Below are 27,718 nucleotides of genomic sequence, written 5' to 3'. Positions count from 1 at the left end.
CAGGGGCAGAACGACAGATTTGTACCTTGTCAACTCGGGGGTTTGAACTCGCAACCTTCCGGTTACTAGTCCAACACTCTAACCACTAGGCTACCCTAAATTACTTATTTTCAACTTTCATTCAGAACTGAAAATGAACCTGATTTCAACATCCATAGAATATGTTTTTTTTCCTGGAAAATGTTATTTAAACATATGGAAAATACCTTTTCACCTTCCATTCAGAACCTAAATTGAACCTAACTTCGTCTTTTAAATACGTATTTTAGACGTCCTTTTAACGTCATTATGCTTACTGGGACTATTCTAGTTATGTGCGGGGGCGATTTTTTTTGGTCTCGCCTATTCCGGCATAACGCCAAGGACCGGTGTTGTGCCGAAAATCTCCCCCCTGCCAGAATCCCCCATTCGCGTGAACGCGCACGCACTCAATTCTTCATTGCTGCGATTTGCTTGCTAGTTGAGATTTCTGATCACGTTAGGCTACGCCCTGGTGAAGTGTAGACCTTACCGTGAAATGATTACTTTCAAGCCTTTATTAACGAACAATGCAGTTTTCATAAAATATAGTTAAGAAAATATTTACAAAATAAACTAATCCAGACATCCTGGAGTGCCCTGTAAACGTGAAGGAGATTGAGGTGACAAAAATCAGAGCGGTCAATCGAATCTCTTATGCAGAAGCGATTAACAGAATTGAGAAAATAAGTGATGCTAGTGAATATGTGGTTGTGGACGCATCACAGTCTGTAGTAAATGTTTGCTGCCAGCCAAAAGATAGCCTGTGCGTTAAAAGGGTGGATTTTGTGGCGTTCATTTCCACAGTTATAAACTGTGCGGCACAAGTCTCTAATAAGTATAAGAATAAGAAACTGGACATTATTGTGTTTGCGGCAGAACGTTTTTGAGACTTAAGGATCTTACTTCTGAAGGCCCGCCCTCCCAGGTTCCCCGTGAGCCTGTGTATGGATCATATGGTTTATTTTGTTAACAGAAAAGTTGTTTGATTTAGTTTATTTTTTGTTAGTTTTTTGTTGTTGTTGGTATTTTGTTCCATTTTGGGGAATCCTGTTTCCATCCCGCACAGCAGGTTGCCGGATGCACATTTAATTGTGCGATCGTCAATATACCATAGAAGAAGTCCATTCCACAAATAGAACAATGAGACAGATATTTCACCAGATGTATAAATGTAAAGCATCCGCTTGGCGTTTAAACTCCCTACCAAATATGGTAGTGAGAGGAAGCCCAGTGGCCGGCAGTGGTAGAAGACGCAACGAGATGGATTTTGGCCAACATTCTGTACATTTTCTCATCGATTAAACATTTTTATCTCAATACAGTTTTCTGTTCCCAAAACTAGAATCTGTTGTAAACAGAGTGGACTACGTTTTGTAGACTTTAACATTTGCCAAAGTTGTAAAAAAATGCATTGTTTAGAAGGAACGCAAAGACGAATTTAGTTATTGCACACGCGCACTTCACCGAGTAGGGTTCCCTAACATGAATATGCAGATATCTGCTAGAACCGGCGAATAGGATCTCATCTCAATATGACTCATTTGTTCCCATTGCAAATGGCAGGCCCTGGTCTATCTTGGTTTAGTTAAAGAAATATTTGCCCCATTGCCTTTTGGGGGCGTTCGACCTGGTTATCATGTGATTTCACAAAAACGAGTGACGTTTGGAAAACACAAGTGACCGGAAGAATTACTAGTATTCACAGCACGGTCAGACTGTTTATGTGTTTACATGTCTATTTTCTCTTCTGCTTTTACCCACGGCGGGAAATATCACGTTCTTTGAAAGGGATTCATCAAGGAAGGCATATCTTCAGGTACAATTATTTATTAATGCCAGCATTTAGTTCGGATCAAGAAACGTGTAGGACAAGCGTAACTTTACCCCTTTACACGCAAAATCATTATTAGAAACACTGTAGACTTGGAAGACGACACAAATCTCTATTTTATTTTCTTCATTAAAATTGTTTGTTGTGTTTTATCATTTCAAGAGTTGCATACTGGTTGTAGACAACATATTTATATAAACACATAACAGTAACCTAAAGTAAGCATAGATTGAGTCAAGTGTTGTTCACCTGTCCCAACGTTAGATCATACAACCTGATCGCTATAGCAATAGACGCCACACAAACCTCACAGTACTGCTGTACCTTTCCTTTTGTTTGAGTGAGAATTTCATTTTCACTTCTGTATTCAATATCTTTTGTTTTTCAGAACATTGACCAACAATGGACCAGTCCTCTCGATAATTTTTTTAAAGGTTTTAGGAATAACAAGATATGAAATATTTCCTTCTAACTATTTACTTGATGTTGCAGTGTTTTTATGGTAAGTTGTCCACTGCTATTATGGGTTTCTGAACAGGTTCAACGTAGCAGTGTTTACCGCTGAGCATGTTTACCGCTGTGCATGTTTACTGCTAAACAGTGCGGAGTTTCCCAAACTAGGGGTCAAGTTGAAAATGCGGTCGCAAGACAAAATTTGGGGCAGATTCTAGATGCGGTTGTAATTAACAGACCGGTTTCTGTTTTCTTCCTATAAATGTGGCTCTCTTTTTAACGTTTTAAGCGTAACAATATTATGATGCCTTCACTGAAAGACACGACTCAGGAACACTTGTTTCCAGCTACTATGCCCACAAGCCATTAGAATGGCGCGGACAAGACCAGGCTCTAAATCAGACTGCGGGGGAAAGAACATTGTCAATGATGGTGTTATTTTCAACACAGAAGATCACACAACGTTATTGCCTGATGGTCTCCTGAACTTCTCAGTACCTTTCTGATGCATTTCAGTCACTTCAAACCATACTGTCTTTCAGACTGAAATACTGTCAGACTGATTTGTAATAAACTGTCATAGTCAAATTAAGAAAGGGACCATTGGCAGTTGATTACATAACATGGTGGGGTTACTGGCGGCTAGGTAGCAAGTCATTGATTTACTGTACCTTGGCTGGGATAAGATACTGAAGTCTCTAGTTGCTCTCAGTTGCTCTCAGACATACACCCACAAACAGTCTGTGTCTGTGGGCAGTATAGTGTCTTGTACTGTATGTTATCTTCATTTACGAGTTTAACGATACAGTCCCTCTCTGTATCCCCTTTTGCCATCCTAGCCCTGTGTACCCTCCCTGCTCCGGTCAATGTTACCATCGATTCTCTCAACTTCCACCATGTTCTCCGCTGGATCCCTGGGCCAGGCACACCACCCGGGACCATGTACAAGATCTTACACAGGTTGTCACCTACACCCCCCCCCCCCTTCCCCCATATTAAATTCTAGATAGTAGTATCACCCATCATCATGATTGTGTTTGTGTTTATCATATTGGATAATTCTACTACTGCATTGTGGTTAAGGTTTATGGACTTTAGACGAATGATGGTGATCTGATTCCCATGACACTTGATATGACTGGGTTGTAACGTGTGTCAGACGTTTGGTGTAGTAATAATAAGGATAATGTCTCCCTGTCATGGCTTTTGCTCCATCAGTACAGATCCCATCACATCTTGACCACCAAAGTCCATTTGATGTCACAAATCTGTCCAGTACTTTAAAAATATCCTCTCCTGTTGTCCTGGTTTCCAGTGGTTTGCAGAAGAGGATGTCTTCCTTAATTGACCCCCCCCCCCCCATAAGCGTAACGGACACTCACCAGGAGCTGTGCCAGGCCCGCCACGTCTGTTGACTCATCCAGCTGTAACGCATAGAATTCACTGGCTTGTGTGTGAAGCAGTATTTGTTTCAAAACATCTCCTGCCATGTCACTGATGCGTCGTGAAACAGTGTTCGTTTGATGAAGGCATTGTCTGTATAGTTTTTTGGGTCTTTTCCCCCCAGCATTGTCCCAGCCCATATCCGCGGCAGCAGGAAGAATGAAGTCCTCCACAATAGTATGGGGCTTGCCTGTCCTAGCCACTCGGTAGCTCACCATATAAGACACTTCTAGCCCCTTCTTATTAATGGTGTCTGTTGCTTTTATACATGTCTTACTACTCGAGTCATCTTAATTCTCGCTCAAAAAACTCCTGTGGCTTATTTTTCACATTGTCATGTTTCGTTTCTAAATGTCTGCGTAAGAGTGAAGGTTTCGATCGAGAGAGTAACGGTTAATGTGATTGGATGAGTAACGGTTAATGTGATTGGATGAGTAACGATTCATGTGATTGGATGAGTAACGGTTAATGTGATTGGATGAGTAACGGTTAATGTGATTGGATGTTAATAATTTGACATGGCTACCTGTATTTGACATTGTGTTGTTATTTCGCCAGATGGTTTATCTTATTTTTGGCAGTGAAACAAGGCTACTCAGGTGAGGGGGAAAAAAAACTCACACAAATGTATAGCTCCGTTGGAAAAATATAAAATGTGCTGTTTGATTATAATATTTTTGGTCTGTGAACCACATTTTCATTTGGCGTGCCCCCGACGGCATTGCGTGTTCCCCAGTTTGGGAAAAACTGATATAGAGGATATCGCCGTAGTCTAAAATCGGAATGAATGTAGACTGAATGATTTGTTTTCTGCTATTTAACGAAAGACATTCCCTATTCCTAAAGACCTCTTAACTAACTCAGCAATTTGCTTTTTTAGAAAGATAGCTTTTTCATCAATCCAGATACCCAGATATGTATTAACCCTGGACATGATCAATGTGGGCATCATCTAATGTACATATGGATAAATCATCAGATACATTTCCAATATGGATAAATCATCAAGATACATTTCCAATGTGGATAAATCATCAAGATACATTTCCAATGTGGATAAATCATCAAGATACATTTCCAATGTGGACAAATCATCAAGATACATTTCCAATGTGGATAAATCATCAAGATACATTTCCAATGTGGATAAATCATCAAGATACATTTCCAATGTGGATAAATCATCAAGATACATTTCCAATGTGGATAAATCATCAAGATACATTTCCAATGTGGATAAATCATCAAGATACATTTCCAATGTGGATAAATCATCAAGATACATTTCCAATGTGGATAAATCATCAAGATACATTTCCAATGTGGATAAATCATCAAGATACATTTCCAATGTGGATAAATCATCAAGATACATGGATAAATACTCGTAAGCCATTATGGAACAGGAAATACTACTTTCTGTTTGGAAATGTGGTTACACAACACCACTCTGAGATAGAATATATCTTGTTGAGGTCTGAAGGCCACATTGATTCAAAATCATAATGATTTGGAATCCAAAATGAACTCACTGTATTTTGTCAATGAAGTAATTTAACTGGGTCTACTTTTTAATTTTATTCGCTACATTAAAAATGTACCTCCTCGTTTCTATCCTAACAGAGAAAACAACATGACCCTACAGCTACAGCATCAAACCAACATGACAAATCAGAAGCTGGATCTGAAGTACCCCAAAGAAGAATACAGATTGTGTGTTCAGGCTTCCCACGAGCTCTTAGAGTCGCCCCTGACCGTGATCACCTTCACCCCCTACACACAGAGTACGTCTGCTGGTCATTCTGTCTTGCTAATAGGTGGATGACTATACTTCTGCTAGGGATTTTAACCAGGTGTTTGTGTGAGGGCCATTCTTTGACATCACATAACACAATCTAGGCATGTATTTGTGTGTCAATGTGTCTGTTATAGTATGTAATATAATATGTTGTTGTAAAAAATTACATATTTAATTGTGAAATGATGCTACAGTATCATATCTTCCACAGCTGTTATTGGTCCTCCGACATTGTCTTTGGATGGATGTGGCAATTGTCTGGTAATCAACATCACACTGCCTGAGATGGAAACCATTCAAAATGTCTATGGGAGCACCGTATCCTTTCAGATCGACTGGAAGAGAGCAGGAGAGACTCGGGTAAAAACAACAATGCCTATCCTTTCCTGCCTCTCATTTCCCTGGTTTTCCTGCCTCTCCTTTCCCTGTCTTCATTGTAGTGTCAAATTCTATACATATTATTGTTATAATTTTTTTAAATGATGTCCATTTAATGAGAATGAGGACCATTTAATCAAAAAATGAATACTCTTCGATCATATTCATTTTCAGATCAAAGAGACCCGTACAACTCATTTAAGTTATATGCTGGAGAACTTGAAGGTGGGCGCAGAGTACTGTGTGAGGGTGCATACGATGATCACCACCAACCAAAAAACACAGCTTTCTGAGTGGAAGTGTGCACACACCAGTATTGTGGAGGCTAACAGAGGTGAATATTGTCTATAGTTATGTTAGTCAATGCTTCATCCTCACTTTTTACCATGCCAGATATTAGGTCATGTGTTGGCATTGTGTTACTATTTTAAATATTGCATGGAACTCTTTATGTTATCAGGATTATTCTGTTCATTCAGTGCACCTTGGATTGGGGTATAACCATGACTTGTCCCCCCCAGTCCCTGCTGTTGTAGCTGGGGTGTCGGTTCTCCTCATTGTGAGTGGGGCAGGCCTGATGGTTCTCATGTTTGTCTTGTTCTACACGGGGTTCTTGTGCAAGTTGAAGACCCACCTGCCTAGATCACTGGTGAGAAATGGCTCTATCTTGTAGCTAACCACACCCTACACTCTCACTCCTTTGTTTCAATTCAATTTAAAAGGGCTTTAGTGGCATGGGAAACATATGTTTACATTGTCAAACCCATTTCTCACAACTCTCTCACTGTTTGTCTATGATATTATTTGTTTGGCTTTGCCATTGTTGATTTGTTGGTCCTGGATGTGAGTTTGAAGAGCTTAAGAAATGCAAAGCCAAAGTAAATTCCTGCAAAAGGCAAATAACATTAACTTTAACTCTTTCATGCCCTGTTGTCCACATAAAGTTAAATCAGCTTCAGGCAGTGACATCACTGTGCTTTTCTCTGTGTCTAACATAGCCTCTCTCTTCTCCCTCTCCCCTTGCAGACTGACCTGGTTGAGGGCTACCTAGTCACCCCAGAGAGAACAGTTCCTGACCTGGTCTCCATATCCTCTGAGCCAGAGCAACAAGGGAAGGCCCTCACAACAAAAGCACACCACAACAGAGAGAACTCAAACCGAGCAGGGGAGGAAGAGGAGGAGGAGGAGGATGAAGAGAAGGAGGGGGGAAACGGCACGGTCTACATGGACCGCGATGCGGGGCTCTCCTTTGATAGCAGCTCCAGCACCATACAGTCCCAGGAAGCATCAGGGGCTAATGTTGCCCTTCTTAACGTAGCAGGGCATTCTGGGGGGTTGAGTTTTGAGACAGCAGCTGAGGAGGAAGAGGAAGTTCCTGTGGGTGTGGTGGTGCTTGGAGGTCAGGGTCAGAGCGAGGTCAAAGGTGAACTAACGAAGGTCATTTCCAGCCTAGACGGAGATCAACCCAGACCTCTGGGACTTGTAGGGTTGGGTGGAGAGGAGGAGAAAGAGATGAGGGAGGTGGAGAAAGAGATGAGGGAGGAGACCTCTGGTAACGTCAATCTGTTCTCTGTGACTCTGGGGGCTTTAAAGAGGGAGGAGGAGGAGGAGCATGAGACAGATGTTTTATTAGGCTGTTCCAAACAGGAGCAGAAGCCTCTACTTCCCATAGACTCCTTACAGAGGACATTAGGACTGGACAGCATGGGATCACAGGGTGAGATACAGGAAGATACAGGCCTAGTACTGACACCGTCACGGGCAGACTGCACACACAAATACTTTGAATATTCAGATAGACATGCTGTCAGCTGTACAAAGACATACTCTGACTGCCTGGTAACGCACACTGGCACTGTGCAGTCTCACAATGAGACAGAGGAAGAGGAAGAAGAAGACTTCTCAGGCTATATGGGACATTGATGCGTGCGTGCGTAGCGTGGTTCATTCTGCGTTGTGTACTTTTAATTAGGACGCTGCCACAACTGAAGGTCTGCTAGTTGAATTATTTTGATTTGCCCTGCACATGAAGAGACAACACACATTGTGTTAACCCTTGGCGCAGTCCTAGCTCTCAGACACCTGCACATGAAGAGACAACACACATTATGTTAACCCTTGGCACAGTCATAGCTCTCAGGCACCTTGCTAGCCGAAGGTCAGGCAAAGGAGAACAATAAGGGGGTATGGAAATACAGATAACCCGCGACAGGCCAAACCAAAATATACAACATTTATTATCAAATTATTAACATCCCCTCTAGACCTGGCCTATTTGAATTGGTCCTTGTGTGCAACTTGGTGCATAATCTAGGGGAACAACATCGCACTGCTACACATGCGTTCCGTGTAGGCCTACAGTGTAAGTGTTTTAGCCGATAATTGCACAGCTATTCCACTTGGTTGGATATGCCTTCTATCACGTCCATTCCTTCCCAAATATTGTCTTCTGTTGAGAATGTGTGTAAAACAAAGGTATTCACACTTTCCCGATCCTCACCCCAAAACGGATGACAGCCTTAAAATGTCTCTACGTGTTATCAGGATTCTGTTCATTCAGATACACTTAATTTTTGAAATGATCTTTCTCAAAAACGTTTGTATATTGTCAAATACTATAGCATGTACTATTCATTTGTATTTTTTTTTGTTATTTGGTGACATTAATGCAGTTCCTCCAGCCCGACTTTGAATACCACTGATGTGTCCGTTTCATTCATTGTAATGTACGTGCAATTTTATGAAAGAAGAATTAGAGCTCAATGATCAAATCGTGACCCGGTTTTTGTGTAGAATGTGTGTTTTTTAGGCTATTGTTTCTAAAAGTTATTATGTGGGAAATTCCTTGATACGTCGAGACTTGTATGTCATGTTAAAGTACACTGCTCTCTAAAAAAAAGAAATGCTTAGTGTGAAACAATGTCCCCCAGGAAAAGCCAATCCGTTCTTATAAAGATCTGTGGATGGTTGCTCAACATTGTCGTCATTTCCAGCAGCAGCGTTGTTATGCCGCGTTCAAAACAACTGGGAACTCGGAAAAATACGAGGTCGATGATCTTCATGTGAGAAAATCTGATCTCTAGAAAGAGGCCCGGGTTTCCGATTTGGAATTCCGAGTTGGATGACGGTTCGAAATGATTTTCCCAACCGTAACTCGTTTTTTAACGCCTGTAAATCGGAGATTTCCGAGTTCCCAGTTGATTTGAACGCGGCAAAAACCTTTTTGTATTTCTACAAGCTGGCAAGGCAGCAGTTACGGAAAGCACCCCAATTGTGGCAGAGGACTGGCTCTTCTTGTTTGACTTTCTGTTGCCAACCAGGCAGAAATGTCATCTCATAACGGTAGCTATGTTTTATTGTAATTGCATTATGCTTGGCGTTATCAAAGGATATCCACTGTTTGGCCTAGGCTTTGTTAGCGAGAAGCTAACGGACTCGTGGTATTAGTGGAACCGACAGCTAACTGTTGTTTTACTAGCGGTTATCGTGTTTTGTTCTTACTATCTCTCTGCACGTTTAGTTTGGGTAATGTTGATGTAGCTAGTTGGCAGGGGTGTAAAAAAGACTAAGTACCACTTAACGTTACCCCCATAAAACTACTTATCTGCTTTACTATTTTTTATTTTTTGACAACTTTTACTTCACCACATTCCTAAAGAAAATGATGTACTTTTTTTTACTCCGTACATTTTAACCCTGACAACCCAAAAGTACATGTTACATTTTGAATGCTTAGCCAGGACAGCTAATCAAGAGAACATCCCTGGTCCTCCCGCCTCTGATCTGCGGACTCACTAAACACAAATGATTCAGTTTGTAAATTATGTCTGGGTGTCGGCGTGTTCCCCTGACGATCCGTAAATAAAAACTATACATGTATGCGGTCTGGTTTGCTTAATATATGCCATTTTAAAAGATTTCTACTTCTGATACTGAAGTATATTTAAAGTCAAATACATTTAGACTTTTACTCAAGTAGTATTTTACTGGGTGAATTTTACTCGAGTCATTTTCTATTGAGGTACTCTACTTTTACTCAAGTATCCACCTCTGCTAGTTGGCCACCTGAAACGAGAATTTGTGATATCAACTAGTTATGCTACAAAAGTTCCCAGTTTCATTATCACAAAGCAGCAGATGTCTGTAAAAAGAGTTAAGGAAAAGAAACACATTCTGACACCGCCCCGGTTGCAATAGCCTAATGTAGCTTACCAAGTTAGTCTGTTTTTCCTTTTATCTTTCCAAAATTCCAGCACAATGTTGGTTTGAGTTGTGAATTATGAACCCCAGACGCAACTCGATCGCCCGATCCCTTTGAAACCAAGTGAACAAACACCACACCCAAAGAGACAATGAAAGCCCGCCTGTCCTTTTCAGCTAGAAGAGGATGGACATGAGAGCTGCTGCACAGTGGAGTCCAGGTGGAGGATGTACGAGTCAGCTTGATTGACATGACACACCGAGTGTTGTGGCAGTGGTGTCATGTCTCCAGTGATATGGATGGTTACCTGGTTACTACAGGCACATTCAGGTGAGACATTTTTGAATAGCTTGTCGTCCCTCTGCATCTTGTACAATATATATATTTTCCTCAGTAACGTTACGGCTATATAATTGTAGTCATCATTACTGTATTTCCGAGGGGTAATACCTAAAGTGACTGTCCAGTGTGATTTCTTTGAAATAATGACCTATAATTAATTACATTATGAGTGAAATAGCATTTTTTGGGGGATGAAAAACTAAATAATCTTTCCTGTGTTTGAATGGTGTGGCCGTACCCCAACAACAAAATGGTGTGGGTGTAGGCCTGTACTTTAAGTTGCTTTTATCAATAAGGCCTGAGTGGGTGTGGTATATTTAAGCAATATGGCCCGAAGGGGTGCGGTATTTGGCCAATATAACACGGCTAAGGACTGTTCTTACACACGACACGAAGTGGAGTGCCTGGATAAAACTCTTAGCTGTGGTATATTGGCCATATATCACAACCCCCCCCCCCCCCCCCCCCCCCCTCGAGATGCATTACTGCTATTATTAAAGACTGGTTACCAATGTAATTAGAGCAGTAAAACAAGTGATTTTTGTGTCATAGTATGTTGTGGTATACGGTCTGATATACCACAGGTTTTCAGCCAATCAGCATCCAGGACCCAAACGACACACTAAATAAAAATGTATCTTCCTCTTCTTCTCTTTCTCAGCTATGTGTGATTTGCCTGCTCCAGTCAATGTGACTCTCTCCTCCAGACATTTTGTCCACCAGCTGAGGTGGGACCCAGGCTCGGGGTCCCCCAGGAACGTGTCCTACCGCGTGATGATTTTCTCTAGCAGGTATGATGTAGGTGTGTCATTCAGTATGAGTATCTCTCTCGCTCTTTGATCCTCTCAGTTAAATAGGCCAAACTGCTTTTCCTTGATGCGTTTGCTCTTTGAATGATTCAGTACTGTAATCACAACATATTGTTTGATTCTGGGTTAAACTTGGAACATTGTTAAACTCAGTATCTTATTTAAGGAGTGATAGCGACTGGTTTTTGTTTTACATCAGAAGTTAATGGTTATCTGTAGGAGCCAGATGGCTTCGGAATGTGTTGGGTGGACGGGAGGAAGTCACAGGATTGCTATAGGGGATACGGGTGGTGATCTGTGGGTTAGGAAAATGAGGGGTTGAGGTCAGGTCAGGTCCCCTTAAAGGGAGAAATTATGCTTTATTGCCCTATTACTTCGTCTTCCCGTCAAACCATGATAGATGTAAGGATTAGAGAGAAGGAGTTGTGCCTAAATTTGAGTATATATACTAGTGGTGTTGGTGGAAACATGTTTTGTCTGAATGCAGTTGTATTGACCCTCTGGGAAGAATAAACTTGGTTCAAGCTTTCATAATGAGAATTAGAACCGAACTATATCATATACCTAGGTGAAGATAGACTTGTCAGAACATGACTTGGGAGTGTCTTCTTGTATTTTAGCTCAATGATACACACACCATACTAACTACCGTAATTGCTGGACTATCAAGCGCATCTGAATATAAGCCGCACACACTGAATTTAAAAAATATATGTATTTTGTACATAAATAAGCCGCACATGTCTATAAGCCGCTGGTGCCTACCGGTACATTGAAACAAATGAACTTTACACAGCTTTTAAACGAAACACGGCTTGTAACAATTTTTTTTTTTTTAAATAGCAGTAAACCGTAGCCTACCAAGAAAGTCATTGGTCACTATCTTCCTCCTCCTGTGCACTGAAACCACTGAAGTCATCTCCTTCGGTGTCGGAGTTGAATAGCCTCAGAATTGCTTCATCCGATGTTGGATCGCTGCCCTCTTCAACACGCAGCAGTCCATCCTTTCGAAACCCGTTGATGATAGTGGATTTTGTTGACAATGCTCCACGCTGTCAGCAGCTCTATTTCCTTTTCCAACAGCCAGATCGATCGCCTTCAACTTGAAAGCTGCATCATATGCATTTCTCCGTGTCTTTGCCATGATGAGGGTGACAAAATGACCACCGTAATCAGAATGATGGGAAGTTTGAGCGCGCTCGATTTACGTCACATTATGTGACGGTGCTCAGTTTTTTTGGGCGGCATGAATCTTGTGAAAGCGGGGGAAAAATCCATAAATTAGCCGCGTCATTGTATAAAACGCGAGGTTCAAAGTGTGGGAATAAAGTAGTGGCTTATAGTCTGGAAATTACGGTACTGTGTAATGTTAGGCCAACTAGCAAACAAATAAGCTAGACTTGAACTTCTCTGTCTGTCTGTCTGTCTGTCTGTCTGTCTGTCTGTCATTACCTCTCTCTTTTTTTCCCCCTCATTTAAATTAGGGGTGGCCAGTCTTGGGAGGTGGTGGCTGGCTGTGAGCACGTGGAGTCCCCTCTGGTGTGTAACCTGACTAAAGCATTCTCAAGCCGCAGTCAAACCTACTACAACAGGGTGTTCGCTGTGTCTGGGAACGAAGTCTCACCCCCGGGCAACCAAATCGGCTTTAAACCCATCGATGGCAGTGAGTGTCAGCGTTTCCTCAGTCATGCCGAAAAGGAGAGCAGGCCGGTGCTTATCAGGGTTGTGGGGGAAGGAGGGGCCGGGAATGGAGTTTGTAGGGTTAATGTTATAATACTTTGGAGTTGTGTTCAGGAGCGCTAGCAGAACAACTAGTAGGCTGACACGTTCTTCATTTAAAAAAAAAAAAACATGTTCTCCCCTTTCTGGAGAGACTTTAAAACTGCTTGGTTGAACAGCAGCCACTAAGTGCTGTTTGTCCCTCTGTGTGTCCTGTAGCCCTCCTGGACCCGCCCGTGGTGAGTGTTAAGGCCTGCGGCAGCACTCTGTGTGTGAACCTGAGGCCTCCTGTGGACGGCTTGTGGGATGTCTACGACAGTTTCCGCTACAGTTTAAGCATCAGAAGCAGCAGGCATGGAGCTAAGGTGAGGACAGGAAGAGTCAAACCTCTTGGAAAATCTAAAACATGCCTAAGGGTTGGAGCTACATGGGTCATTTTGATATTGAGTGACCGATTCACACACAGTATAACATCATCACTGCATCGTCAGAGATGCTTTACTTAATGCATGCCATGTTCTAATTTCAGTGCTGAATAACTCAGTGTATTCAAGCATGACGCATTGGTTTGATTGGTTTCTGTTGTGTGTCCAAGTACTCTGAGGAGATGACGTCTCTGAAAGAAAAGGTTCTAAATAACCTGGCTCCAGGCAGAGAGTACTGTGTCTCCGTCAGAATAAGGGACAGCGAGGAGAGAAGCAACAAGAACTCTTCCTACAGCCAACCACACTGTGCCTTCACAGCTGCCAAGTACAACGCAGGTACACTGTGTGTGTGTGCAAGCACATAAGCACATATGTGGTCTTTGTGTTCTGACTGCCGATCTCTCTCCACAGACGCAGAGATCTCAGTGGTTTTGTGTTTGCTTGTGTTGTCTGGCCTGTTAACTACCACCCTACTGTTCCACACTGGATTCATCTGTCTGAGACGACACCTTCCAGAAGTACTGGTAAGCTATAGACTGATACAGATAGATCTATTCTAGCCCTGTTTTCAATCAATAAAATCTATTTTATAAATATCTTTTAACAACAGCAGTTGTCACGAAGTGCTTCACAGATACCAGCCTAAAACCCCAGAGAGAGAGAAAGCAATGCAGAAGCACAGAAACTAGGAAAAACACCCTAGAAGGCAGGACATGGTTGGAATACTCGATCAGAAGGGGTCTGGGACTGGCCTGCCGAGTGGCGTAGCGGTCTAAGGCACTGCATCACAGTGCTAGAGGCGTCACTACAGACCCGGGTTTGATCCCAGGCTGTGACGCATCTGGCCGAGACCCGGATGACCCATGAGGCGGCTCACAATTGGTCCAGGTTAGGGGAGGGTTTGGCATAGTCCTTGTCCCATCGTGCTCTAGCGACTCCTTGCGGCGAGCCGGGCGCATGCACGCTAACTTTGGTCGCCAGCTGTACGGCGTTTCCTCCGACACACTGGTGCAGCTGGCTTCCAGGTTAACCACGCAGTGTGTCAAGAAGCGGTGCGGCTTGGCTGGGTTGTGTTTCGTAGGACGCACGGCTCTCGACCTTCGCCTCTCTTGAGGAGATGCAGCGATGAGACAAGACTGTAACTACCAATTGGATACCATGAAATCGGGGAGAAAAAGAGGTCTGGAACAAGGTAGAACTGACTGAAGAGTGTTGGGTCACGTTCACAAATCTTAACATTAGCTCATGCTAAAATGTCAACAGGAGGCTCAGACAGTGGAGATTGACAGCCCTGCAAAATTACTTTTTTTTAATCTTCAACATAGAAAATGCTACTAAAAATAACCCATGATTCACCAAACTATATTTTGAAAGGGGAAGCAGAGTACTTTAAGCACGTGTTTTTGTTTTAGTCCACTAGCCGAAGATAATTGTATGGATTTTTTTTCTACTATTAATGTAAAATTAACAACTGTACAGAAAGACTCGTGTGAAGGCCAAATTACAAAGGAAGAATTTCTTGACGCAATTAAAGGCTTTATGTCTGAGAGAACTCCAGGGTTGGATGGCATACCAGTGGAAGTATACCACACTTTTTAATATAGTCAGAAGACCACGATTAGCACTATTAGCACGAAACTATTAGTTTTAATAGAAATGGTAGATTACCAGATACTCAACAAGAAGGTCTGATTTCATTATTACTGAAACAGGACCCAGGTGGTAAATATAAAGATCCAGTCCATTTAAACAAAATTGGAGGCGCCCTTACATGTCAGTGTTCTAGTCAAATGCATAGTGCATAGAATTAAAACAGTATTGTTTGATATTATTCAACCTAATCAGACAGATTTTTTTTTTACATCGATGATACAATGGAGATAATATAAGATAAATACTGGAAACAATAGAACACTATAAAAAATAATCTGGGAAACCAGGTCTGGTATTCATAGCTGACTTTAAAAAGGATTTTGTATGCCTGGAATTTATAAGCGATGAGACAAGATAGTAGCTACTAAACAATTGAATACCACAAAATTGGGGAGAAAAAGGGGTAAAATAAAAAGGAATCTCAGACGACACGAAATAGAGGTTGAACAGGCTAGTAATAGGGGTTGCAACAATTTCGGCAGATCATTTTAGAAAGAAAGGGTCTAGATTGTCTAGCCCGGCTGATTTGTATGGGTCCAGATTTTGCCGCTCTTTCAGAACATCAGCTGACTGGATTTGACCCTGCCTATACCTAACAACCTGTTTTTTTTTTTAAATGATATCATCAAAAAATATTCAAGTTTATCTGAAATGGCAAATCAGACAAAATTAAACAGGATTATTTATATAATGAAGATGAATTCGGAGGGCAGAAATTATTAAATATTGAAGGATTAGACCTCTTACTAAAAGCTTCAGTCATACAAACGTTATTTTAAATCTAGACTGGTTCTCTAGCAAATTAGTAAGAATGTCTCACCCCATGTTCAAGAACGGCCTTTTTCCCTTTATTCAGATTACGAACTATTACTTTCGGATATTTTAAAATTAAATAATCTCCAAAATATTGCTATATTTAAAACAAGCCTTAGAAAGTTGGTTTCAATTTCAGTTTAATCCACCAGAAAAGACAGAACAAATAATAAAACAGATATTGTGGTTAAACTCAAATATACTAATAGATAAAAAAAATTAAAAAAACATTACAAAAAAAAGTATAATCTTTATAAATTATATCATAAATATGAGTCACACATGCAGTTTACAGAAATACATGGAAATGTCTACTCTAACCAAAATTACAATCAACTAATTGCAGCAAAATAATGGCGGATTCAAAACTTAGAATTTGTCTATTTAAATTAGTATAAAAATTTGAATAAATAATTTTGTACATGTGTATATTGTTTTTGGTCGCAGGTCCAGGATGGTTGGAGAAGTGCAACATTGACTTGGAACTAACTCAGCAGTTAGCACTACTGGGTGATTTGATAGATAATATAGTAATACTTTTAGCAATTAAAAAAAAAAAATCTTTAATATACAATCAGTAGAAACTATGAGAATAAGAAAGATTCAAAACTTTTGTGAACATCATAGCACTGTGGAAAAATATATGGCAAGTAGAAATACAAAAGTGATGGTGTGAAGAGATTTTCTGAGAGGGGTTGTGTGGAGCTGAAGGATGGGATTAGACACTACAGCTGAAGGATGGGATTAGACACTACAGCTGAAGGATGGGATTAGACACTACAGCTGAAGGATGGGATTAGACACTACAGCTGAAGGATGGGATTAGACACTACAAGATAACTAATGTAAAGTATACTTTGTCCGTGTGTATATAAGTTCAGAACTTTTGTGAAACATAACAGCACAGTTGGAAAAATAGAAATAAAACTGGATGGACTTCAGAGATCGATGGGAGGGGTTCGTGGTAGCTGAAGGATGGGATTTTAAAAAAATAAAAAAACACACATGATAACTATTGTAAAATACGTTTTGTCAAGTAAAATGTATAAACTGGAAGTAGAAGCCTAAGTGTTGTTGTCCATTAGTTTACTCCAATTAGAGGAGGAGTGGTAAAGTTGGGGGGGAAATAATAAAGGAAAATATAAATATATTTTAATATATACTATACCAGTCAATGTCTTCATTATTATTCTACAATGTAGAAAATAGTAAAAAAATAAAGAAAAACCCTTGAATGAGTAGGTGTCCAAACTTTTGACTGGTACTGTATATGTTTACAACAACAAAAATATACAGGGGGATTGGAAGTGATGCAGACGATTACGTTGATAGAAGCTACAATCTGTCTGCACTGTTAAAGCGGATCTACACCCTAACAAAAAGAAAGACAGCCCTGCACAATGCCGGAAAGAGCTGCAAGTCACACACACACACACACCCAACAAACGGCACCGTGTTTACCAGACAGCTGAAGCCCCAGGCTGCTGCAACCAACTTGGTTCAAACAAAAGCCCTCTTGTTTCTCTCCTAGTCTCTTTATCGGATTATGGGGTATTGTGATGTCATTATGGGGTATTGTGATGTCATTATGGGGTATTGTGTGTAGATTGATGAGGGGGAAAAAAACTAATGTGATACATTTTAGAATAAGGCTGTAACGCAACTAAATGTGGAAAAACAGTAATCCAACTCAGGAACTCAGGCCTCTTTCTACACCTCTGTCTCTGAAGATCACTGACGTCATTATTTGACCTTGTATTTTTCAAAGTTCCCAGTTGTTTTGAACACAGCATTAAACCACTGCGGAATTTACATTAATGTGTCGTACAGGGGAATGGGGGGGGCTGATTTAAACCACACAGCTGAATTAACATATCACACAGTGGAGGGGGGAGTCCAGGCTAACAATGTGCTAATGAAAGCTAGGTTGTTTCCCATCTGCTGTTTCTATCATGAAGTGTTGACCACAGCGGTGCTTTTAGTATTCATGAGGTGACCTTAGTCACAGGCTCACACATGGTGTCAAAAGAGGCGCAACGCTCTGTTGATTTAAGACTTGTTTTGTTTTTTAATCTACGTAATCTACATATTTAAAAACATTTTCGGTAGCCATGGTCTTATTCTGTGGTACGTGTCTGACTACTCACCTCACAGACGAACTCTATCTCTCCTCTGCAGAGCTCAATACAACACCACGAGGAGAGCCTATACCTAGTGCCCTGTGATGAGAAACCATGTCCCTCGGTGCTTCCAGTGCCACCATCGCCCCCTTCAGGAAGCACTGGGAAGGACACAGAGAGTGAGGAAGAAAGCGAGGCAGAGACAGAGCGAAGCATTGGGATAGGACAAGGATACAAGACACGAGGGATCACTGCTGGTCTGACCTCTCATAACCCCCTCTCTTCCTCCTCTTCCTCTAGAGCAGAGGTGTTCCTACACCCCTATCTAAGCACACGCTCTCTGGCATATCCCACTGCCACAGACACTCAGACCACCGCTGAGACGCAGTCCAACCGCCCTCACGTTCCTCTCTTCATAACCAGCGACCAGCAGCCTGAATCTCTGGTCAGACCTGACGGCCTCTCAATGTCTCTATCAAACAACCATCCACCGTCTGGACCGTCACAAACCAGTCAGCTTACAGAGCCAGCTCAATGTGCCTCACGGGGACAAGACTTGAGCTTCAGTCTTTCCTCAGAGAGGGACACAGGGAATGCAGGGGGATTACATCCGGAGGAGGAGGAGAGCTGCCTGGATGTCAACCTGCTTTCTGTAACCCTAGGTAGACATGAGGAGAGGAAGGATCCAGAACACCGCTCTCTGGGGGAGCCCCCTGAGCCCACCACTCCCTTCCTGCCCTCTGACACCAAGTTTTGGGCCACAGAGCCTGCCATAACACAGACGCACACTGCTACCTCTGAGGAGGAGGAAGATGAGGAGTATTTTGGTTACATGAGGCGATGAGAGAAGTAATTTGTTGCACAATTAACCATTCCATTTATTTTTTTTTGCCAGGAGTTTTTTTTTTATTTGTTAATGAAAGCCATATGGTGCCTGTGGACATTGTGTACTCTTCTGGCATAAATATCAAGGTCCCAAGGTAGCCTGAAGTGGCTTCCTGTGGACATTCAGTGTACTCTTCTGGCATAAAAATCAAGGTCCCAAGGTAGCCTGAAGTGGCTTCCTGTGGACATTCAGTGTACTCTTCTGGCATAAATATCAAGGTCTCAAGGTAGCCTGAAGTGGCTTCCTTGTCCTTCCTTTATTTTTGTTATAACATTTAACTAGGCAAGTCAGTTAAGAACAAATTCTAATTTACAATGACCGTCTACCGGGGAACAGTGGGTTAACTGCCTTGTTCAGGGGAACAGTGGGTTAACTGCCTTGTTCAGGGGAACAGTGGGTTAACTGCCTTGTTCAGGGGAACAGTGGGTTAACTGCCTTGTTCAGGGGAACAGTGGGTTAACTGCCTTGTTCAGGGGAACAGTGGGTTAACTGCCTTGTTCAGGGGAACAGTGGGTTAACTGCCTTGTTCAGGGACAGAATGACAGAATGTTACCTTGTCAGCTCGGGGATTCGATCCAGCAACCTTTCGGTTACTAGTCCAACGCTCTAACCACTGGGCTACCGACTGCTCCTTTATCTGCATTAGGTGAAAATAACTGTTTATCTCTCCACCATATTGCTTAGACTTTTCTTGTATTTTCAGACCAGTTCAAATTTAAAAGAGAAGAGCCAATGTATTTGCCTGACTACCCAGACTCCTTGCTCCGGCCATACGCTACGACACGCCCACGGACGTTAGTTTCTCCTCCGCAATGAGTCTGGATCCGAGTACCTCCCCGACGATTTCTAGAATGCAAACACTTTCTAACCATTCTGATTGGTCCCAGAAACTGATGGATTGGACCAGAGCCAGAACGAACACGTGGATAAAGCGCCGTTTTAAAAAATGTGTCATTGGGTTTTTGATACTCTGATTGGTCAGAAATGATCCAATCGCTGATGACTTTTTGTACAACACCCCCTCCTTTTGATGTCAGTTTGACTGAAGTATGTAGCGAACGACAGAACAGCGGAAGTATTTAGTTTGAGTCGTCGGCCAACCAATAGTATTGATATGGACTGTACTATATTATTGCAGTTTTTTAAAGTATTTAGACATATAGAATTGTTTTTTTTTACATCATTAAATTGTTAGTTTTTCCCAATTGCTAAAACACAATTTTGCAAACTAGGCTGATTTTATCCAAATACTAAACACAATTCACAAAACCACACAGCCAAACTGCAAAATGAAGCACTGCAACCAACTACATATATCAAAATCAAACAGTAGCACCAAACGGCCCAAACTTCATTCATATTACCAGATTTATGTCTAACCAACTACACACACTTCATTCATATTACCAGATTTATGTCTAACCAACTACACACACTTCATTCATATTACCAGATTTATGTCTAACCAACTACACACACTTCATTCATATTACCAGATTTATGTCTAACCAACTACACACACTTCATTCATATTACCAGATTTATGTCTAACCAACTACACACACTTCATTCATATTACCAGATTTATGTCTAACCAACTACACACACTTCATTCATATTACCAGATTTATGTCTAACCAACTACACACACTTCATTCATATTACCAGATTTATGTCTAACCAACTACACACACTTCATTCATATTACCAGATTTATGTCTAACCAACTACACACACTTCATTCATATTACCAGATTTATGTCTAACCAACTACACACACTTCATTCATATTACCAGATTTATGTCTAACCAACTGCACACACTTCATTCATATTACCAGATTTATGTCTAACCAACTGCACACACTTCATTCATATTACCAGATTTATGTCTAACCAACTACACACACTTCATTCATATTACCAGATTTATGTCTAACCAACTACACACACTTCATTCATATTACCAGATTTATGTCTAACCAAGTGCACACACTTCATTCATATTACCAGATGTATGTCTAACCAACTACACACACTTCATTCATATTACCAGATTTATGTCTAACCAACTGCACACACTTCATTCATATTACCAGATTTATGTCTAACCAACTACACACACTTCATTCATATTACCAGATTTATGTCTAACCAAGTGCACACACTTCATTCATATTACCAGATGTATGTCTAACCAACTACACACTGTTGGGCATAATGAAAAGCATTCTCATCTTTAGGATGCTTTGCCATAATACTAAAATAGTTCAAATTCTAGAAAATTCTTCAGATGCACAGAAATATTTGCAGATACACACACATGCTGTTGAAACATTTAATTTTTCACCAAAACAAGTCAGTGCAACATACGCACAGCAGATATATTTACATTGGACCGCACAAAAATATGCTCACAAAAAAACAGTCAACTGAAAAATAAAAATGTATAGAAAAAAAGAGGGATGAAAAATAATTAGGCAGCATCTTGCCGCACAGCTGGGTCTGGCCACAACGCCTCGTCCACATCACAGGCAATATCTTCCCTTGCCAGACATCGAGGGAAGAAGCGCCTTGAGTGCCTTATCCATCCCTGAATCACGCCCACATCAATCTCATCACATGCCTCTTCCATAGCCTGCACGAGAGGCCTACGCACTAAGGGCTGCCGGTCGTACACCTTAAACCGCCATGCCGAAAATAACTCTTCTATGGGGTTCAGAAATGGTGAGTATGGTGGGAGGTATTGCACGAGAAATGGTGGGTGGTCAGCAAACCAGTTTTGGACTGGGGCTGCACGATGAGAGCTCACGTTGTCCCATACTACAAGGTACCGGGTTCTTTGATGGTCTGCATCATTCATACGCTCTGGTGGTATGAGAACGTTGTGGAGTCTGTCCAGAAATGTGAGAATATGGGCTGTGTTGTATGGTCCAAGGTTGGCATGACGGTGGAGGACACCATGCGTATTGGAGATGGCAGCGCACATTGTGATGTTCTCACCACGTCGGCCAGGAACATCTATAATGGCTCTGTGGCCAATGACGTTTCTCCCACTTCTGGTCTCTGCTAGGTTGAACCAAAACTCATCTATAAAGATGAACTCATGTGGGATTGCATGAGCATCCATTTCCAGTACTCCCTGAAAAAATAGAACAAAAGCAGTCTATATGGTGTTATCCAGTACACTGGGAAACAATGTTGTAGTGTACTGCAGTCAATATGGTGTTATCCAGTACACTGGGAAACAATGTTGCGTGTAGTGTACTGCAGTCAATATTGTACTTACATCCACATATGCTCGTCTGACCTCTTTTGTTTCTTTGAGAGTTTCTCTCAAACGGCACCTTTTTATAAAGTTGTTTCATTCTGATTTGGTTTCGCGTGAGAATGCGAGCCAATGTGGACAGACTGACTCGTTGAATGTTGTTGAATATGGTGTTGTCTTGGATGATGTGGCTTTGAATTTCTCGTAATCTGATTTCATTATTTTCCAGAACCAAGTTTACAATGGCCCCTTCCTCCACCATGGTTGGCCCCTTCCTCCACCATGGTTGGCCCCTTCCTCCACCATGGTTGGCCCCTTCCTCCACCATGGTCGCGTCTCACCGTGCCTTTAGAAAAACAATAAAAATAGGGCTTGGACAATGCAGCCTAAAGATATTTCCCCCACAGTAGAGTCAATTCTACAGGAAATTTGGGCAGTTAGTGTATGACATCAGCCGTTCATGAAGTAAACAGGTGTCACCCAACTGATACACTATGACATGGGGTGTACTACATAGTGTGAAAGAAATGTTGGTTACATACCTGTACTCCAGTCTAAATGTCCGGAGGACACAGGCGACAGTAAAACGGCTCAAGTTGGGCTGCGCTCTCTGTCCAGCCTCTCGCATTGTCAGCCCATGGCTGATGACATGATCAACTAAGGTTGCTCTGATTTCATTTGAAAGTTGTCTTTGGCCATGAATTCCTCTACCCCTACCTCTCACTCTTCCTCCCCCTCTCATTCTCACCCTTCCTCTACAACGGCTTCCATTGTTGTTGTAAAACAAAAGGTGCTCACCTGTGGTCTTTTCATGGTGCTTACTTCCTGATTGAAGTGGTAACAATTAACCATTGAGGTGTTTGGCCAGGTGGCACATGTATTGGCCAATTAGCTCATGTAGTGTCATTTTGAATGGCAGTGTTTTGAAATGACCAACATGTGACTTTATGTCAGATTGTTGTGTCTTATGCAGAGAACTGTGTGCAGTGCATTTAAAAAGTGCCATTTTGAATTGCAAAAATGTGTGTAATGCAGAAAATATGTTCAGACTTTTGGAGACTTGAGAAGAGGTTTTGCTCTCTATGTGTCAGTTTAAATAATTGTGCTGTGTATGTCGTTTTAGTGTGTTAGCAATGTAAAGTACATATTACCTCAGCGGAGTTCTCAAGTTGCTAACTTGAATGTGAGAGCCATTATCAAAAGTTTAAATTAGGTTTCCAAGTACTTTGGGGGTTATATTATCGATGTTCACAGACAGCATTAGTACTACTGGCTAATGCTAACGGGCAAACGTCAAGGGCATCACTGGTCAAGCTATACGATACAGTATTCTGTACTTATTCAGAAGGTCAACATGCTTTTTAGTGTTTATGCGATCATCGTAGTAGTACTTCTTTACTTGCTTTTTGCTATACTGTAAGAAACATTACATTTTTTACATATTCAGGAAAAAGTAGTCCTTTTGAAGTGTGTATTATACAATTTTGCAATCAACGTTTATCGGTAAAATAAATGTAATATTTGTTAACGCCAATTCATTTTTTATAAATCTTATACATTAATTTTTTTAATCCTTAATGTTGTATGTAATAAAATATTTTTCTACCATCTTAACATTTTGTTTTATCGTTTGTTATAAACACAGTTAAGAAACTATTCAGTACAACATTAGAAGTTTCATGTTCCTGACAGATATCCTTCAAACCACAGAAACACAACTGATACAGCAAACACTTCAAAATATTACATCAAAATGGACAGCAAAGAAATACACTGAGTCTACAAAACATTAGGAACACCTTCCTAATATTGAGTTGCACCCCTCAGATCAGTCAATTCGTCGGGGCATGGACTCCACATAGTGTCCAAAGCGTTCCACAGGGATGCTGGCCCATGTCGACTCCAATGCTTCCAACAGTTGTCAAGTTGGCTGGATGTCCTTTGGGTGGTGGACCATTCTTGATACACACAGGAAACTGTTGAGTGTGAAAATCCCAGCAGCGTTGCAGTTCTTGACACTCAAACCGGTGAGACTGGCACCTACTACCATACCCTGTTCAAAAGCACTTAAATATTTTGTCTTGCCCATTCACCCTCTGAATGGCACACACAATGTATGTCCCAAGGCTTATAAATCCTTCTTTAACTCGTCTCCTCTCCTTCATCTACACTGATTTGAAGTGGATTTAACAAGTGACATCAATAAAGGATCATAGCTTTAATCTGGATTCACCTGGTCAGTGTGTATCATGGAAAGAGCAGCTTCCGTTACCTACCTTATCTTCATTGTTCTCTGAAACATCATTTTCTTGACTTGTTTGATTTGTGTATTATCTCTGGTACTAATATTTTGCTCTACTATAATATCTCTCTCTGGCTGTCCTGTTTAATACCTGTCTCTCTGGCTATCCTGTTTAATACCTGTCTCTCTGGCTATCCTGTTTAATACCTGTCTCTCTGGCTGGTGTCCTGTTTAATACCTGTCTCTCTGGCTGTCCTGTTTAATACCTGTCTCTCTGGCTGGTGTCCTGTTTAATACCTGTCTCTCTGGCTGTCCTGTTTAATACCTGTCTCTCTGGCTGTCCTGTTTAATACCTGTCTCTCTGGCTATCCTGTTTAATACCTGTCTCTCTGGCTGGTGTCCTGTTTAATACCCGTCTCTCTGGCTGGTGTCCTGTTTAATACCTGTCTCTCTGGCTGGTGTCCTGTTTAATACCTGTCTCTCTGGCTGGTGTCCTGTTTAATACCTGTCTCTCTGGCTGGTGTCCTGTTTAATACCTGTCTCTCTGGCTGGTGTCCTGTTTAATACCTGTTCTCTGGCTGGTGTCCTGTTTAATACCTGTCTCTCTGGCTGGTGTCCTGTTTAATACCTGTCTCTCTGGCTGGTGTCCTGTTTAATACCTGTCTCTCTGGCTGGTGTCCTGTTTAATACCTGTCTCTCTGGCTGGTGTCCTGTTTAATACCTGTCTCTCTGGCTGTCCTGTTTAATACCTGTCTCTCTGGCTGTCCTGTTTAATACCTGTCTCTCTGGCTATCCTGTTTAATACCTGTCTCTCTGGCTGGTGTCCTGTTTAATACCCGTCTCTCTGGCTGGTGTCCTGTTTAATACCTGTCTCTCTGGCTGGTGTCCTGTTTAATACCTGTCTCTCTGGCTGGTGTCCTGTTTAATACCTGTCTCTCTGGCTGGTGTCCTGTTTAATACCTGTCTCTCTGGCTGGTGTCCTGTTTAATACCTGTTCTCTGGCTGGTGTCCTGTTTAATACCTGTCTCTCTGGCTGGTGTCCTGTTTAATACCTGTCTCTCTGGCTGGTGTCCTGTTTAATACCTGTCTCTCTGGCTGGTGTCCTGTTTAATACCTGTCTCTCTGGCTGGTGTCCTGTTTAATACCTGTCTCTCTGGCTGGTGTCCTGTTTAATACCTGTCTCTCTGGCTGGTGTCCTGTTTAATACCTGTCTCTCTGGCTGGTGTCCTGTTTAATACCTGTCTCTCTGGCTGGTGTCCTGTTTAATACCTGTCTCTCTGGCTGGTGTCCTGTTTAATACCTGTCTCTCTGGCTGGTGTCCTGTTTAATACCCGTCTCTCTGGCTGGTGTCCTGTTTAATACCCGTCTCTCTGGCTGGTGTCCTGTTTAATACCCGTCTCTCTGGCTGGTGTCCTGTTTAATACCTGTCTCTCTGGCTGGTGTCCTGTTTAATACCTGTCTCTCTGGCTGGTGTCCTGTTTAATACCTGTTCTCTGGCTGGTGTCCTGTTTAATACCTGTCTCTCTGGCTGGTGTCCTGTTTAATACCTGTCTCTCTGGCTGGTGTCCTGTTTAATACCTGTCTCTCTGGCTGGTGTCCTGTTTAATACCTGTCTCTCTGGCTGGTGTCCTGTTTAATACCTGTCTCTCTGGCTGGTGTCCTGTTTAATACCTGTCTCTCTGGCTGGTGTCCTGTTTAATACCTGTCTCTCTGGCTGGTGTCCTGTTTAATACCTGTCTCTCTGGCTGGTGTCCTGTTTAATACCTGTCTCTCTGGCTGGTGTCCTGTTTAATACCTGTCTCTCTGGCTGGTGTCCTGTTTAATACCTGTCTCTCTGGCTGGTGTCCTGTTTAATACCTGTCTCTCTGGCTGGTGTCCTGTTTAATACCTGTCTCTCTGGCTGGTGTCCTGTTTAATACCTGTCTCTCTGGCTGGTGTCCTGTTTAATACCTGTCTCTCTGGCTGGTGCCCTGTTTAATACCTGTCTCTCTGGCTGGTGTCATGTTTAATACCTGTCTCTCTGGCTTGTGTCATGTTTAATACCTGTCTCTCTGGCTGGTGTCCTGTTTAATACCTGTCTCTCTGGCTGGTGTCCTGTTTAATACCTGTCTCTCTGGCTGGTGTCCTGTTTAATACCTGTCTCTCTGGCTGGTGTCCTGTTTAATACCTGTCTCTCTGGCTGGTGTCCTGTTTAATACCTGTCTCTCTGGCTGGTGTCCTGTTTAATACCTGTCTCTCTGGCTGGTGTCCTGTTTAATACCTGTCTCTCTGGCTGGTGTCCTGTTTAATACCTGTCTCTCTGGCTGGTGTCCTGTTTAATACCTGTCTCTCTGGCTGGTGTCCTGTTTAATACCTGTCTCTCTGGCTGGTGTCCTGTTTAATACCTGTCTCTCTGGCTGGTGTCCTGTTTAATACCTGTCTCTCTGGCTGGTGTCCTGTTTAATACCTGTCTCTCTGGCTGGTGTCCTGTTTAATACCTGTCTCTCTGGCTGGTGTCCTGTTTAATACCTGTCTCTCTGGCTGGTGTCCTGTTTAATACCTGTCTCTCTGGCTGGTGTCCTGTTTAATACCTGTCTCTCTGGCTGGTGTCCTGTTTAATACCTGTCTCTCTGGCTGGTGTCCTGTTTAATCCCGGTCTCTCTGGCTGGTGTCCTGTTTAATCCCGGTCTCTCTGGCTGGTGTCCTGTTTAATACCTGTCTCTCTGGCTGGTGTCCTGTTTAATACCTGTCTCTCTGGCTGTCGATATGTTCCAGTGGTTTGCCTGCCCCCAGTCTTTAGCAACGTGTCCATTGTCTCCTTCAACCTTGAGCACACTTTGATCTGGCTGCCCTGTTCAGGGACTCCTGCCAACACCCACTTCACAGTTCAGAGCCTCAGGTACGCTCTTACTCTTCAGTCCCATGCTTTCATTGTTCTATCCTTCTAGTGTAGCTGCTGAGTTAAGTGCTTCCATTTCAGCTGGTTACATGGTAAAGGCAAAATACTGACTCACTGCAGTCTAGGACAGGCACACTACTGGTAGAAATAGAGAGAAGGGGGGGAAAAAGTGATTTAATCCATGTAAGGGCTGTAACGTGAAGAAGGGGTCTGAATACTTTCCGAATGCACTGGATCTACTTCATTTGGAGGTTGTTGTTGTTTTACAGTGTAGAGAGGGTACATATACCTAGAAAAGAAAGCAAGTTCTGAGAATCTGGTCCAAACCCACTCACGTTTTCTTTTGAATAGAACCTGACAATAACACCAGGACTGAGGATGACAAAGTAGATCAGTATTTAGTCTAATATAATGATATAATGATTACATCCGGCACATT

The 27,718-nt window shown here is 42.0% G+C and overlaps 2 protein-coding genes across 7 annotated transcripts; both read left to right on the top strand.

Annotated features, from left to right (window-relative positions):
• The first annotated feature begins 1,337 nt into the window (after nt 1-1,337).
• Nucleotides 1,338-9,562, top strand: LOC110520637 (interferon lambda receptor 1-like). 4 transcript variants are annotated; one of them, XM_036975287.1, is made up of 8 exons: nt 1,338-1,837; nt 2,241-2,354; nt 3,145-3,265; nt 5,372-5,532; nt 5,758-5,906; nt 6,099-6,258; nt 6,404-6,573; nt 6,951-9,562. In XM_036975287.1, exons 2-8 carry the CDS (start codon nt 2,306-2,308, stop codon nt 7,845-7,847), a joined length of 1,707 nt encoding a protein of 568 aa, XP_036831182.1. In that variant the 5' UTR covers nt 1,338-1,837; nt 2,241-2,305; the 3' UTR covers nt 7,848-9,562. The 4 variants fall into 4 exon arrangements, with proteins under 4 accessions (XP_036831182.1, XP_036831183.1, XP_021453728.2 ...); XM_021598053.2 differs by having other exon boundaries at nt 1,342-1,837; nt 6,446-6,573; XM_036975288.1 differs by lacking the exon at nt 2,241-2,354.
• Nucleotides 8,038-20,291, top strand: LOC110520638 (interferon lambda receptor 1-like). 3 transcript variants are annotated; one of them, XR_002473015.2, is made up of 9 exons: nt 8,038-9,266; nt 10,302-10,455; nt 11,129-11,258; nt 12,761-12,939; nt 13,215-13,360; nt 13,591-13,756; nt 13,832-13,944; nt 18,065-18,978; nt 19,045-20,291. XR_002473015.2 is itself a non-coding variant. In XM_021598057.2 (9 exons), exons 2-8 carry the CDS (start codon nt 10,407-10,409, stop codon nt 18,848-18,850), a joined length of 1,569 nt encoding a protein of 522 aa, XP_021453732.2. In that variant the 5' UTR covers nt 8,038-9,266; nt 10,302-10,406; the 3' UTR covers nt 18,851-18,855; nt 19,596-20,291. The 3 variants fall into 3 exon arrangements, 2 of the variants coding, with proteins under 2 accessions (XP_021453732.2, XP_021453730.2); XM_021598057.2 differs by having other exon boundaries at nt 18,065-18,855; nt 19,596-20,291; XM_021598055.2 differs by having other exon boundaries at nt 18,065-19,121.
• The last annotated feature ends 7,427 nt before the right edge of the window (nt 20,292-27,718 follow it).

This window comes from Oncorhynchus mykiss, chromosome 3, assembly GCF_013265735.2.
Source record: "Oncorhynchus mykiss isolate Arlee chromosome 3, USDA_OmykA_1.1, whole genome shotgun sequence".
NCBI classification, from domain to species: Eukaryota; Metazoa; Chordata; class Actinopteri; order Salmoniformes; family Salmonidae; genus Oncorhynchus; species Oncorhynchus mykiss.
Note: the sequence above shows the minus strand (reverse complement) of the source record. Positions and strands in the feature narration are given on the sequence as shown.

Coding starts and splice junctions, on each gene's coding strand:
- LOC110520638 (XM_021598057.2), top strand. CDS start 10,407: ATGTCTCCAGTGATATGGATGGTTACCTGGTTACTACAGGCACATTCA. Junction 12,940..13,214: donor CTTTAAACCCATCGATGGCA/GTGAGTGTCAGC, acceptor TGTGTCCTGTAG/CCCTCCTGGACCCGCCCGTG. Junction 13,757..13,831: donor AGCTGCCAAGTACAACGCAG/GTACACTGTGTG, acceptor CTCTCTCCACAG/ACGCAGAGATCTCAGTGGTT.
- LOC110520637 (XM_036975287.1), top strand. CDS start 2,306: ATGAAATATTTCCTTCTAACTATTTACTTGATGTTGCAGTGTTTTTAT. Junction 2,355..3,144: donor GATGTTGCAGTGTTTTTATG/GTAAGTTGTCCA, acceptor TTGCCATCCTAG/CCCTGTGTACCCTCCCTGCT. Junction 6,259..6,403: donor TATTGTGGAGGCTAACAGAG/GTGAATATTGTC, acceptor CTGTTCATTCAG/TGCACCTTGGATTGGGGTAT.